This window comes from Mustelus asterias, chromosome 14 (genome assembly GCF_964213995.1).
Source record: "Mustelus asterias chromosome 14, sMusAst1.hap1.1, whole genome shotgun sequence".
NCBI classification, from domain to species: domain Eukaryota; kingdom Metazoa; phylum Chordata; class Chondrichthyes; order Carcharhiniformes; family Triakidae; genus Mustelus; species Mustelus asterias.
Window position 1 is genome coordinate 28189833 of NC_135814.1, and position 13086 is coordinate 28202918.

The window sequence follows — 13086 nt, forward strand, 5'->3', positions numbered from 1 at the left end:
AATTCAAATTCCACCATCGATCCTGGTGGGATTCGAACCCAGGTCCCCAGAACATTAGCTGAGTTTCTACGTTAGTAGTTAGTTAGTGATAATACCACGAGGCCAGCAGCTCACCTTGACCATGAAATGATTGTTGATTCTTTTAAGGCTGGAAATCTGCTGTCCTTACCTGGTCAAGGCTACAGGTGACTTCAAACCCACAGCAATGTGGTTGAGTCTTAACTGCCCTCCCTATCAATCCTTTCAGATGGGCTGCAGCATTTCAAGAAGGTGGTTGGCCTTCTCAAGGCAAGTAAGTGATTAGAAACAAAAGCTGGCCTTGTCAGAGACGCGAACAGCCTATGAAAAAATAAAACAGAAGTATTTTAACAAGGCTCCCAGTTGCTTCCAACAAGTATTAGCCACGAAATGGAGGCCTCTTTGAAATTACTCTTAATTTTCAGCGACCTACTGTCCAGTTTACACTGAAAAATAAAAATAAATAAAAACCACTCTTCCTAACCTCCAGTGATATGATTGGAATCTATCTTAATCCGACCGATCTTCAGGTATTCAGTTATTAAGCAGATTTAGTACAATGGGGAGAATGAAAAGTAATATCCTGAGGAATAATGGGGGTGGGGGGAGCTACCCCCGCAGCATGTTTCACATGGTGGGAAGTGGCACTCCATTCACCATTGACCAGGGGCAGGATCTCCTGGTCCCACCACTGTCAATGGGATTTCCTGTTGATTCCACCCCACACAACCAGGAAATCCATGGTGGAGGTATACCATCAGCGGAGCGGGATGAGAAGATCCTGCCAGTGTGATCAGCCAGAGTATTCCAGCCAATGCATTTCTAATATATTTATATGTGATATAAAACTTTCCATCTTAAGCATATGGCAGTTCATAAGTATGCCTTTCCATATTGAACAATTTTTATCCCCCCCCCCCACCCGCCCACTTTCTGGACATAATGTATTACACTATTGTGGGCGGCATGGTGGCACAGTGGTTAGCACTACTGTCTCACAGCACCAAGGACCCGGGTTCAATTCCGGCCTCGGGTGACTGTGTGGAGTTTGCACATTCTCCCCGTGACTGCATAGGTTTCCTCCGGGTGCTCCGGTTTCCTCCCACACTCCAAAGATGTGTGGGTTAGATGGATTGGCCATGCTAAATCATCCCTTAGTGTCAGGGGGATTAACAGGTAAATGCGTGGGGTTACGGAGATAGTGCCTGGGTGGGATATTTGTCAGTGCAGGCTCTATGGGTCAAATGGTCTCTTTCTGCATTATAGGGATTCTATGATTACCTATAGTTCCTATCCATTTAATCTTATTATGCAGAAGTCAATCCATTTCCATCCTCTCCTCTGTTATGTAAAAATATTCCTCCGCTCAACATCTTACTGAGAGAATATAAAATGCATGTAAAAATAATCCTTTAACCACTGCTGTACAGCAATACAATAGCCTGATCAGTTTGTGTGCTTGATGCGGGCAGTATGACATTGTTAATAATATCTATAAATCTAGTGTCTTGAAGTATTATCCTTCCATTTCATGCATGTGCATACAAGTCTACTGTTACTGAAGGAATGATCATCTGATTTCACAAACTGCTGTGAGGGTTGTAAGTGTAATGAGTTTGACCTCGTTCCAAGTGGCTCAAGTCCACAAATGTTCTATAATGTGATGCTAATTACCACTAAATTGGCAATCTCTTTGTGATATTATAGGAGTAGTTGGGAGAGAAATAGAAATGTCATATTGATACCATAGAAGATTATCGCAGGAAAGGGCAGACAACTGGATTCTTTATATCACACGATACTTAGCTAAAGAGTGGTTAATGATGACATCAGGTCAAAAAGTTCCTAGAATTGATGTTCCTCCTTCTTGTAATTACGAAAAGAGAAAGGGAAAATCTAAAAGGCAGATTAGAAATTCAAAGTGATGAAATCGAAACTGGGTTTCAATAATGAGAGAAAAAACCCATTGTGGCATTATTTTCCAAGCAACAGAAAATAAGTTACTGCAATGTATGAAAGTACCCAGTTTGGCAAAATATGCATGAGATCTCACCAGTTCTGTGGCTTCTGGCTTAGATTGAGAGCATTGCTCAGGCCTTTTGTCAACGAGGTTGATAAATGTGGAATGACAATAAACATGAAGAAATACAAAAAATTGTATTTATAAAGCACCTTTCATGTTCTCAGGAAACCCCAAAGTACTTCACAGTTGATTCATTTCTTTAGAAGTTTAGTTCATGTTTATACGGACACAAGTGTAAGTAACGCTGTTTAGAATCATAGAATCATAGAAACCCTACAGTGCAGAAGGAGGCCATTCGGCCCATCGAGTCTGCACCGACCACAATCCCACCCAGGCCCTACCCCCACATATTTACCCGCTAATCCCTCTAACCTACGCACCTCAGGACTCCAAGGGGCAATTTTTAACCTGGCCAATCAACCTAACCCGCACATCTTTGGACTGTGGGAGGAAACCGGAGCACCCGGAGGAAACCCACGCAGACACGAGGAGAATGTGCAAACTCCACACCCTTGTGTTTATCGCAAACACATTTATTAAGTTAGAGATAGAGAATGGTTGGTGTCTGGAACACACTGTCAGGGGTGGTGCTGCAGACAGATACAATAGGGGAGTTTAAGGGGCTTTTAGATAAGCACGTGAATCTGCAAGGAATAGAGGGATATGGACCAAGGACAGGCAGAAGGGATTAGTTTAATTTGACATCATGTTCGGCGCAACATCATGGGCCGAAGGGCCTGTTCCTGTGTTGTACTGCTGTACTGTTCTATGTTCCAAGTTCTGTTCTGAGCTGTGTTTGCTGATAATGATCAGTGAATCAAGAAACTAACAGGAAGAAATGAGTAGTGAGAAGGAGATCTTGCTCAGTTTGGAGAGCAATAACCAGTGGAGTGCCACAGGGATTCGTGTTGGAACCGTACCTCTTCACAATATGTAGTAATGATTTGGAGGAAGGCAACAGAGTGTACTGTGGCCACATTTGCAGAGGATACAAAGGTAGGAGGGAAGGCATGATGTCAGGAGGATATAAATAGTTTACAGAGAGATATTGACAGGTTAAATGAGTGGGCAGAAAATTGACAAATGGAATTCATTTCGGAAGAAAAATGAGAAGGCGGGTTGTTATTTAAATAGAGAGTGATTACAGAAAGCTGCAGCACAAATGAACTTGGGGGTCCTTGTTCACGAAACTCAGAAAGCCAGCATACAGATGCATAAGGTAATAGGGAAGGCGAATAAAAGGTTGGCATTTATTTCAAGGGGGCTGGAGTATAAAAGTAAAGAGGTGTTGCTGCAACTGTACAAGGTACTGGTGAGGCCACATTTCGAATAATATGTAGAGTTTTTGTCCCCTTATTTAAGGAAAGATATATTATCATTGGAGGCAGTACAGAGGAGGTTTACAAGGATGATCCCACATTTGGAGGGACTGCCAAATGAGGAAAGATTAAAGAGATTGAGTCTGTACTCCTTGGAATTCAGAAGAATGAGAGGTGAAACATATCAGATTCTTAGGTTGTGAGACAGGGTAAATATTGAGGGGATGCTTCCACTTATTGAAGAGTTTAGGACCAGAGGGCACAGTCACAGAATAAGGGGGTGCTCATTTTAAGATGGATTTGAGGAAGAATTTCTCCTCTCAAAGAGTGGTGAATCTTTGGAATTCTTTACCCCAGGAAGCCGTGGAGGCTAAGTCCATGAATATTTTCAAGGCTGAGATTGATAGGTTTTTAATCAATAGGGGAATTAAGGATTATGGAGATAAGGGATGAAAGCGAATTTAGTGAGTGTTACATCAGCCGTGAACTTATTAAATGGTGGAGGAGGCTTGAGGGGCTGATTGGCCTACTCCTGTTCCTATTTCTTATGGTCTTAAAAACCTCTAACACTGTAATTGAGGTAGCAACTGTGCAATCTTACTGTAAAATTGCAAGTTATTGAGTTGACATTATCATTAACTTGATGGTAAAATCCGTGCTTTAACTGTGCACTGTACATAAAGAATATGCATTATGGAGATTAAAATAATACAATGCCTTAAGATAAAATAACATTAGGTTAGCAATAAGAACTTTAAATGAAAAAGAAACAATTCTGATGAGATGCAATCTGACTGTTTTTAAAGGAGACAAGCTCTGGTGGGCGGATCAAGCTTCTGGGTGGATTGGAATCTGCAACAAAGCGGATGGTTCAGAGCCTGCTGTCATGCGGAAAAATATTGCATCTGTACTGCATATGAAAGTCTACGGCAAAGAGACTCAACAAGGTAAGATGGAAGGTTTGGTGATGAGGAACAAATGCCTTTGCATGTCATAAGGTGCATCTAAAATGTGTTGTTTCTATAGGGATATAGGGAGTTCACTGAGTTAATTCAATAAATGATTGACTGCATAATTCAGAAGCCTCAGGGTGCTCCTCGGGATCCATCGTCATTTTCAGGAGGTCCACCTTTTTTCTTTATTAGTGAGTCAATGATGTTGGGCACCTTTTCAATATGGCACCAGGATAAGGTGGCTGGCTACACGCCATCAGGCCTACCCTGCCACGGAATATGGTGCAAAATATCCGGGTTCATACTTAATGAGGTGAGGTCCAGAAGATTTGGTGCGCTTTCCAGCTGGCTTCTGCAGTGGGAAACATTCCATGCTGCAGTCCCTGCCACAGGATATAGTCCAGAATGGGAGAATTGTGGCCTACAAGTTCTACACCATAATGATCATGCATATTGCACATTGTTTTTATACTTTAACATGGTAAAATATCCTAAGGCCAATCATAGGAGCATTATCAGACAAAATTTAACCTGGGCCACATATGGTAGGACAGTTGACCAAAAGCTTGATCATTGAAGTCGGTATGAAAGGACCATCAGAACAAGAAGTATAGACTCAGGGAGACTTAGGGAGGAAATTCCAGAACTTGGAGCCTCAATGGTTAAAGGCTTGCTGCCAATGTAGTGACAAAGGGAATCTGGGATGCACAAGAGACTGAGATTGGAGGAACGTAGAGATTCTGAAGGCTTGGAGGCTGGAGGTTGTTACTGAGAATGTGCGAAATGAGGCCATTGAAGGATCTGAAAAGCGGATAACAATTTTAAAAACGAGGTAACGTTGGGCTGGGCACTAATATAAATCAATGGAAATATGGGTGATGGTATATAATAAGACTTGCTGTGAGTTTGGAAGCAAGCAGCAGTGTTTTAGATGAGCTAATTTTTCTGGAGGGCGGAAGGTGGGATATCTTTACTGACAGCATCACTGCAAAACAGCAACAGAAATTCCAATCAAAATGCAAATCTAAATGTATATCGCAGCACGAGAAGAAAGAAAATTATGCAGTATGGGCACAATGTAGGAAGAATTTTGCTGGCCAACTTATTAGTGTCACAAGTAGGCTTACATTAACACTGCAATTACATTATTGTAAAATCCCGTAATTGCCACACTGTTTGGGTACACTGAGGGAGAATTTAGCATTTAGAATTTTGGACTGTGGGAGGAAACCGGAGCACTCGGAGGAAACCCACACAGACATGGGGAGAATGTGCAGACTCCGCACAGACAGTGACCTGAGCCGGGAATCGAACCTGGCTTCCCTGACGCTGTGAGGCAACAGTGCTAACCACAAACACTAACAGCTGCCAGTCGAATTTGTGCTTTATTTCCAACAACATATTTATGATACAAAGCCAATTGAGCTAAACAATGGTCGCCAGCCACAAATGGAATCTCTGAAGCCAACTAGATACGATCAATTGCCTTCAACACATGGTACTAAATGGGACGTATATGAATGAGGATGCTTTGATTTTATACTTTAATGAACCGTAAATATGATGTGATGTTTGTTGTTGTGAAAAGCATAAACAAGTTGCTTCTTTGGTGCCATCTTGGTGGGAGATAGAAAGTCTCTTGGAAACTTTTAAAGAAGGAACACATTCGGATTTGCATTTTGATTGGAATTTCTGTTGCTGATTTGCAGTGATGCTGTCAGGAAAGACATCCCACCTTCCACCTGCTGTAAAATTGAGTTCATCTAAAATGCTGCTGCTGGTTTAATGGCTCGAAGTTACCAGGATAAGCTGAAAGAGCTCAGGCTTTTTTACTTTGGGAACGCATAGCATTGGAGATAAGACTGAGGCACTTAAGATAATGAAAGGATTAGACTTGATCCAAGGGAATAGGCTGTTTCAACAAGGTAGGCTGGGGAAGTTTTGCAGAATTGTAGATCTCCAGAAGTGAGCCCAGGAAGTGAGTGCAATCCTCTGTTCTAAATGGAGCTGAATGAGTTCTGAGCATGGAGCCATGTGGATCATTGCGAGGTGTTTTACCTTGGCTGGAATCTTCTGGTTTCACCTCTTGCACAAGCATGGCGGGTGGGAGAACTTAATTTAGCAGGAGGCTGTAATGAGTCTTTGGAGGCAGAAGTCCCTTCACCAAAATCCCTTTATTTACAATTCCAACAGCAGTACAACAGAGTGCTGTCAATCAGCAGTCTAACTTCGGGAGTCCAAGAGGAACTCCTGGTTAAATACAAGGAAAAGCCTCTCTGATTGGCCCATCAACTGACTCCTTAATCAGGGATTACTTTTGTTTATTACAAATAGGTTATTACAAAACAATTATTCAAAGAATGAACATGAAAGATACATTACCAATGGCTAACACCATCCATTTATCAATAACCTACAATTACTACCTTCTATTTAGGAAGGGTTCATTGTTGGTTATAGTTTTCCAGCGCATTGCCCTCTAAATACACCTCAATTTACAAATCATAATTTACAAATCTAACTCCTGAATCAGGAAGTTCATATTCCAATGGGCCAACCTCAATGGTCTGATTGGAGTCATTACAGAGGCCAAAAATCTGTTTCTTGATGGCAGGATGGTCTTTTACAATTCAGTTCTTAGGATCTTCGGGCATCGAAACGAATAGTGTCAGAAAGATATTTTGCATGTATTTGCATGCCATGCATACTCATTAAAACCATGTTCATTCCCCCTCATGACCTGTCAGATGTTCCCCACCCCCACCGCCTTGGGACCTCTGCCATTTACCAGTCCTCCAGGTCACCTGACTTAGTTCCAGGCAGCTCCATGCAGTGCTTCTTCCAACCACTGCAGCGCTGTGCCTGGAGGGACTGGGGAGCTGCCGGCCTGAAGAAGGGGCTTGGGGCTCCGAAAGCTTGCGTGGCTTTTGCAGCCAAATAAACCTGTTGGACTTTAACCTGGTGTTGTTAAACTTCTTGCTGCCGGCCAAACAGATTGGCTGGCCACCCTGCAAGCCAGGACTTCATCCTGAGTGAGAGGCGTAAGTCCCGGCTTATGCCAGTCAATGCTGAGGATGTATTCCCAGTTGACTCTTTGGATGGTGGGTGCAAGCCCCCGCCATCATGCTAATTCAGACCATTATTTATTTTAGAAGAACATCATTACAAAATGCTCTGAAGATCACAGGAAGTGGAATTAAATTTTCCTTGCAAAACTGAAAGTTGACTTTTGTTGTGGCCGTATTTTCCTTGAATTTTTGACTTTGTAGTTAATTGCGGAACAAAATGTTTTGGTCTTAGTTATACAGTAACATGTAATTCGTGTCACCAGATGGAAAAAATATTGAGCCGTTAGACCTTATGAGAGTACAAACAAGGTTATTAAAAACTGGAGCTGTTGTAATCCTGAAATGGATGCTCCATGATAGCTGCTTTTGTCATTTTCCCAACACCGATTATTTTCCAAATCAGGGATCTGGATTAGACAATTCTGCAGCTCTAGTTCAACTGTGAAAATGTCCTCATCCCTGGTTACTCTAGGATTTCCAAACCAAAATACCGTTGATGCTAGAAGCCCGAACATGCCGGTACTATTCGGCAGCTCATCCAATGCCCTTGAAGGGAGAAACAGAGTTAATGGGTGGAATTCTCCGGCCATGCTGGTCTAAAAGCCGGAAATTCCCGCCCGACCGTTAATTGCGTTTCACATTCTCCACAACCCGCCCGCTAAAATTCCAATGGCGGACGGAATGGGAGAATTCCGGCCAATGGCCTCAATTTGCAGATCCCGCCACAGCGGACATGGGGAGCCACCCGAAAGCCCACTGCCTTTGGCGGGACCGGAAAACTCCACCCAATATTTTAGGTTGATGACCTTTCATTTTTGGTCACAGCAGGGTCAGAGAGCTACAAAAGTCAAGTGTTCACTGAACTTGAAATTTGACTTCAGTGGTGAAAGTTTATATTGAATGATAACCCTCTCAACTTTCTTCACTGCAACAGCTTGCTCCTTTTTTTATGTAGCTGTCAGAAGGTAAACCTTTCTGGTCCGTGCAGCAATCTATATTGTGAGGCAACAGGCCAACATGCTGCAGAAGGAGCATTGCCACCTTGCTACAGTCGCACAATAATCATAAATTTTAACGCCGGTTAGACTGATGCCATTACTGCAGTTTGATTTAATGCTCCATTATTCTAACAAAATGGGCTTTTCTGAGCTCTTTGACATAGAAATTTCAGTCCGCACTTCAAATGTAGTTGGACCATTCATCAATCATTTTGACACAGATCGCTGTACAGTCAGGAGATGCCCCATTACTCATGTAGGAGGTAGCTAACTGAAACGTCTGTAGGCTCCTGAACATTGATTTTATATGTCCCATTTAGGTACTAATCTGTGCAGTGTGAACAACGGTGGATGCTCTCAGCTCTGCTTGCCCGTCTCAGAAACCAGAAAAACATGCAAGTGTACTGTGGGATACCAACTACGTAGTGACAAGAAGTCATGTGAGGGTGAGTGTTGTTATGGACAGAAAGCAGCAACAGCACACCTGTATGGAGAAACATTATTCAACTTTAAAGAATTCAGTCCGAGTTGGAGAAGTTGCGCTACATTTTTGCTTTCTTTGCCAATGATCAGGAGAGCTGTGTTGGACCCGCCAGCTACTATCGCTCTCTCAGGTTATTTACTTTCACCCACGGCCTTCCCCATTAAAAACTGGACAGGAGTGGAACTGGAACCCATTCCTGAAATCCAATAAATAAAAAGGTCCACATGGCCACACGGTGAATTGAGGAGTTTGCATTGAGGAGGTGCAGCTGATGGTGTCAAAATCTAATTTTTTTACCATCTCCTGTTGTGCATATAACCATGATGTGGAGATGCCGGCGTTGGACTGGGGTAAACACAGTAAGAAGTTTAACAACACCAGGTTAAAGTCCAACAGGTTTATTTGGTAGCAAAAGCTTTTGCTACCAAATAAACCTGTTGGACTTCAACCTGGTGTTGTTAAACTTCTTACTGTTCATATAACCCTCAGAAAACACCTTCACTGATAAGAGAGGCAGCTTCAAAACACATCACTCAGGAGGTTTTTGTGTGTGTGTGTGTGTGTATGTGTGTGTGTGCATGTATGTGTGTGCGTGCGTGTGTGTGTGCGTGCGTGTGTCTGTGTGTGTGTGTGTGCGTGCATGCGCGTGCGTGTGCGTGCATTTGTGTGTGTGCGCGTGTGTGTACGCGCGCGTGTGTGTACGTGTGTGCATGCGTGTGTGTGCATGTGTGTGTGTTTGTGTGTGTATGTTTTTGTATATTTAAGTGTGTGATATTTCTCCAGGGAGTTAAGGTGTCTGCTGCACCTTGCTCAAATCTCTGACACATGCAGGAGGGTAGGTAGCGCTGCAGCCCTTTAGATCATGAGCTCGGTGCCGGGTTTGAGGTCTTTGTCATCAAACACTCTTTCCTTCAGTCGGCTGAAGGCTGCACTGACATGCTGGAGTTGATGTTGAGTTTCATCACTGATATCTGCCCTTGCTAAGAGGAGGCTCGCAAGGTATGAAAAATGACCCACCTTGTCCAATGATTTGCTGTGGATCTTGATAGTCAGGGGGCAGTGGGAGCAGACTGGTAGAGAACCTTAGTCTCCTGAATGTCTAGCCTATGGCCCATTCTTTCATATGCCTCTGTGAATGCATCTTTGTTGGTTTGGACTTTGAGCTCTAAGTTTGCACATATGCAAGGATCTTGCAGATTCAGTGGCAAAATCAATATCTTCTCTCAGGCCAACATCCCCAGTATCAAGGCTTTTGTTATTATGAACTAGCTACGTTGGGCGAGACACACACGACATCATGCCTGACACAATACTCTGAAAACAAGCTCTCTACTCTAAGCTTTGTCAAGTGGTTACCGAGAAGGTAGAGGAAATATTTCAAGGATGTCTTCAGAGCCTCCCTGAAAAAATGCAAATATTCCCCACTGTTATTTGGGAATCTGCGCAGGTGCCAACCATTTCAAATATCTCTGACAGGTCTAGGTGGAGGCGAGTGTGCGTGTGCGTGTCTGTGTCTGTGTCTGTATTGTTCAGAGCTGTACCAAAAATAAGATACTGGAATGGCAACAGAGTGGCCTGCTAGATGCAACTGTCAGAGGAATGCACACACTGTTTACACTGTAATGCCCTCAATTAATTCCAGCCTGAAACCTTCCCTGATGGGGAATGAGGATGCATTCAGAATGCAGAGTTCAGGCAGCCTACAGAGCATAACAAGAGGTTGATGATAGTAGAAATTGAGTTAGTTCTGCTATCCAGGGTGAAGTGAAAATATGATATTGCATCCAGTGAGGATCCATTTCTAAACTGACATCTTTCTACTAAAATAGTGAACTTGCTTTATCATCGTGTAGCGCAAAAAAATGTTTTTACATTTTGGACCTTAATTTCAAGCAAATATCTTCATAGAAAATTTTAATTTTGTTTGATCCGGGTCTGTTTTGCATAGACTTTATTTCTTCTTTGATTTGGTCTGGTGGTTCCTATGACAAAAGTAAATGTTTGAAATGAATTTCCTAGTCTATCAAAAATGCTCTTTAAATAGCTGCATTTAAGTTTACTTCAAAGTATTTCTGACCATACTCCATCAGTTCAAAGAAAGCCATTGAAATTTGGCATTAAAAGCTCAAATAAATAAAAGAAATCCATATGAAGGATGACAATGACAGCATACCATTCTAAAATGTTACTCTAATCAATACAAAATTTTAATGTTGTTATTGAAAGGCATACGTGTGGTGAAGGAAACTAGAAAAGCTTTTTCTGTGAGGGGCCAGTGCCAGTTTATGTACAGTTTATTGTCACTGGAATAGATTTTCAAATTTTCACCAGTGTGTAAAACTGGTGTTATAGATCAGCTCGCTGCTTTCGAGACTGTCTGATTTTCACTTCCAATGAAAAGATTACTCTGCTATTGTTCTTAGTCCAATCAAGTGACAGAGCTCCTGCTTTAAAACTATAGCAATGATTTTAGAAAATGAAGCACACTGTGTCACGCATCAAATATTGATTCACAGAAAAGTGAAAACACATTACTAATCAATACCACTTCAAACTATATTCTGCTCTAATATAATTTGACATCAGTCAAGGCCTAGTCAGAAATGCCTATAGTTTTGCACGTGCTTTGAAAGTAATATTGTCAAATTATAGACAGTGAAATCAATAGCTAATTGGATCTTGCTTTCCCATTTACTTATTTTCCACGAGAAAAACATGGGGAATCTTTATTTATTCACCAGGTTTTGGATCTTTCCTGATGTATTCTCTTCATGAGGAGATCAGAGGAATACCACTTGAACCCAATGATAACTCAGATGCCTTGCTGCCAATATCTGGGACATCACTTACTGTAGGAATAGACTTTCATGCAGGTTTGTATTTTGTTTTCCTTTCTGTACATCTCTGAAGGGTTAATGAATGTCTAAACATTGGAGTTAGTTATAAATGACAAAATGCAATTTTATATCAGTGACTTTCATCCAAATTAAGCCACAGGTGGAAGTATCTCTAAGAAGGATTATTATTTTTTAACTAAGCATTTGATGGCATGAAGATTATAGTGAATGGTTTGGCATTTGATTACTCTTTATTGACGTATTTGAAGAAGCATCTTTTCCAACAAGCAGATATTAACTCAAAACAAATTGAGAAGAGTTGGCTCAAGTAAGTACTCGTGTTACGGTGACAGAGTTGTTAATAAATAGATGTTTGATGTATTGACTGAGAATTGCCACTAATGCCCTTTTTATTCCTTTACTTGTCTGAACAAGGGGGTCAAAATTCTTGGCTGACCTTAAAGTAAATTGAAGTAGGATGCTTGTATCTTAAAAGTATTGCTTCTCATCTTGAGCAGTTCTGACATTTGGACAAGTGTTTGCCCTGTTATTTTGACCTGCCTATATATTACTTTTCTACTTAACTCACGATTGCCAATGAAAACATAACTGAATATTGGCCATGAAAGGCATCAGCCAGCATTTATTCAGTAACCTGAAAAACACAGTAAATTAAACATATACCAGGATTTCCTGAATGTGTAGTCATGGATTCTTTGCAGACAAATATGTCACGGCAAACAAGGTAACTGCCACAACAATGATCAACGTTATAAAAAGAATTTACATGACAGCTCCATAGAAACATAGAAAATAGGTTCGGGAGCAGACCATTCGGCCCTTCGAGTCTGCACCACCATTCAATATGATCATGGCTGATCATGTACTTCCAGTTTGGTATGGCTCCTGCTCTGCCCAATACTGCAAGGAACTACAAAAGGTCGTGAATGTACCCCAATCCATCACGCAAACCAGCCTCCCATCCATTGACTCTGTCTACACATCCCGTTGCCTCGGCAAAGCAGCCAGCATAATTAAGGACCCCACGCACCCCAGACATTCTCTCTTCCACCTTCTTCCTTCGGGAAGAAGATACAAAAGTCTGAGGTCACGTACCAAACGACTCAAGAACAGCTTCTTCCCTGCTGCTGTCAGACTTTTGAATGGACTTACCTTGCATTAAGTTGATCTTTCTCTACACCCTAGCTATGACTGTAACACTACATTCTGCACTCTCTCGTTTCCTTCTCTATGAACAGTATGTTTTGTCTGTATAGCGTGCAAGAAACAGTACTTTTCATTGTATGTTACTACATGTGACAATAATAAATCAAATCAAATCAAATCAAAGTATACCACTCCCTCAGTCTCAGTTAGGAAGTATCA

At 41.8% G+C, this 13086-nt stretch overlaps 1 protein-coding gene across 1 annotated transcript in view; it reads left to right on the forward strand.

Annotated features, from left to right (window-relative positions):
* LOC144504127 (low-density lipoprotein receptor-related protein 1-like) overlaps positions 1 to 13086 on the forward strand; it is a 1391705-nt gene that overhangs the window by 934507 nt on the left and 444112 nt on the right. Inside the window, exons 35-37 of the mRNA XM_078229303.1 lie at positions 4167 to 4307; positions 8700 to 8825; positions 11605 to 11736. Coding sequence (XP_078085429.1) covers positions 4167 to 4307; positions 8700 to 8825; positions 11605 to 11736 — 399 coding nt within the window. The remainder of the gene's footprint in view (positions 1 to 4166; positions 4308 to 8699; positions 8826 to 11604; positions 11737 to 13086) is intronic.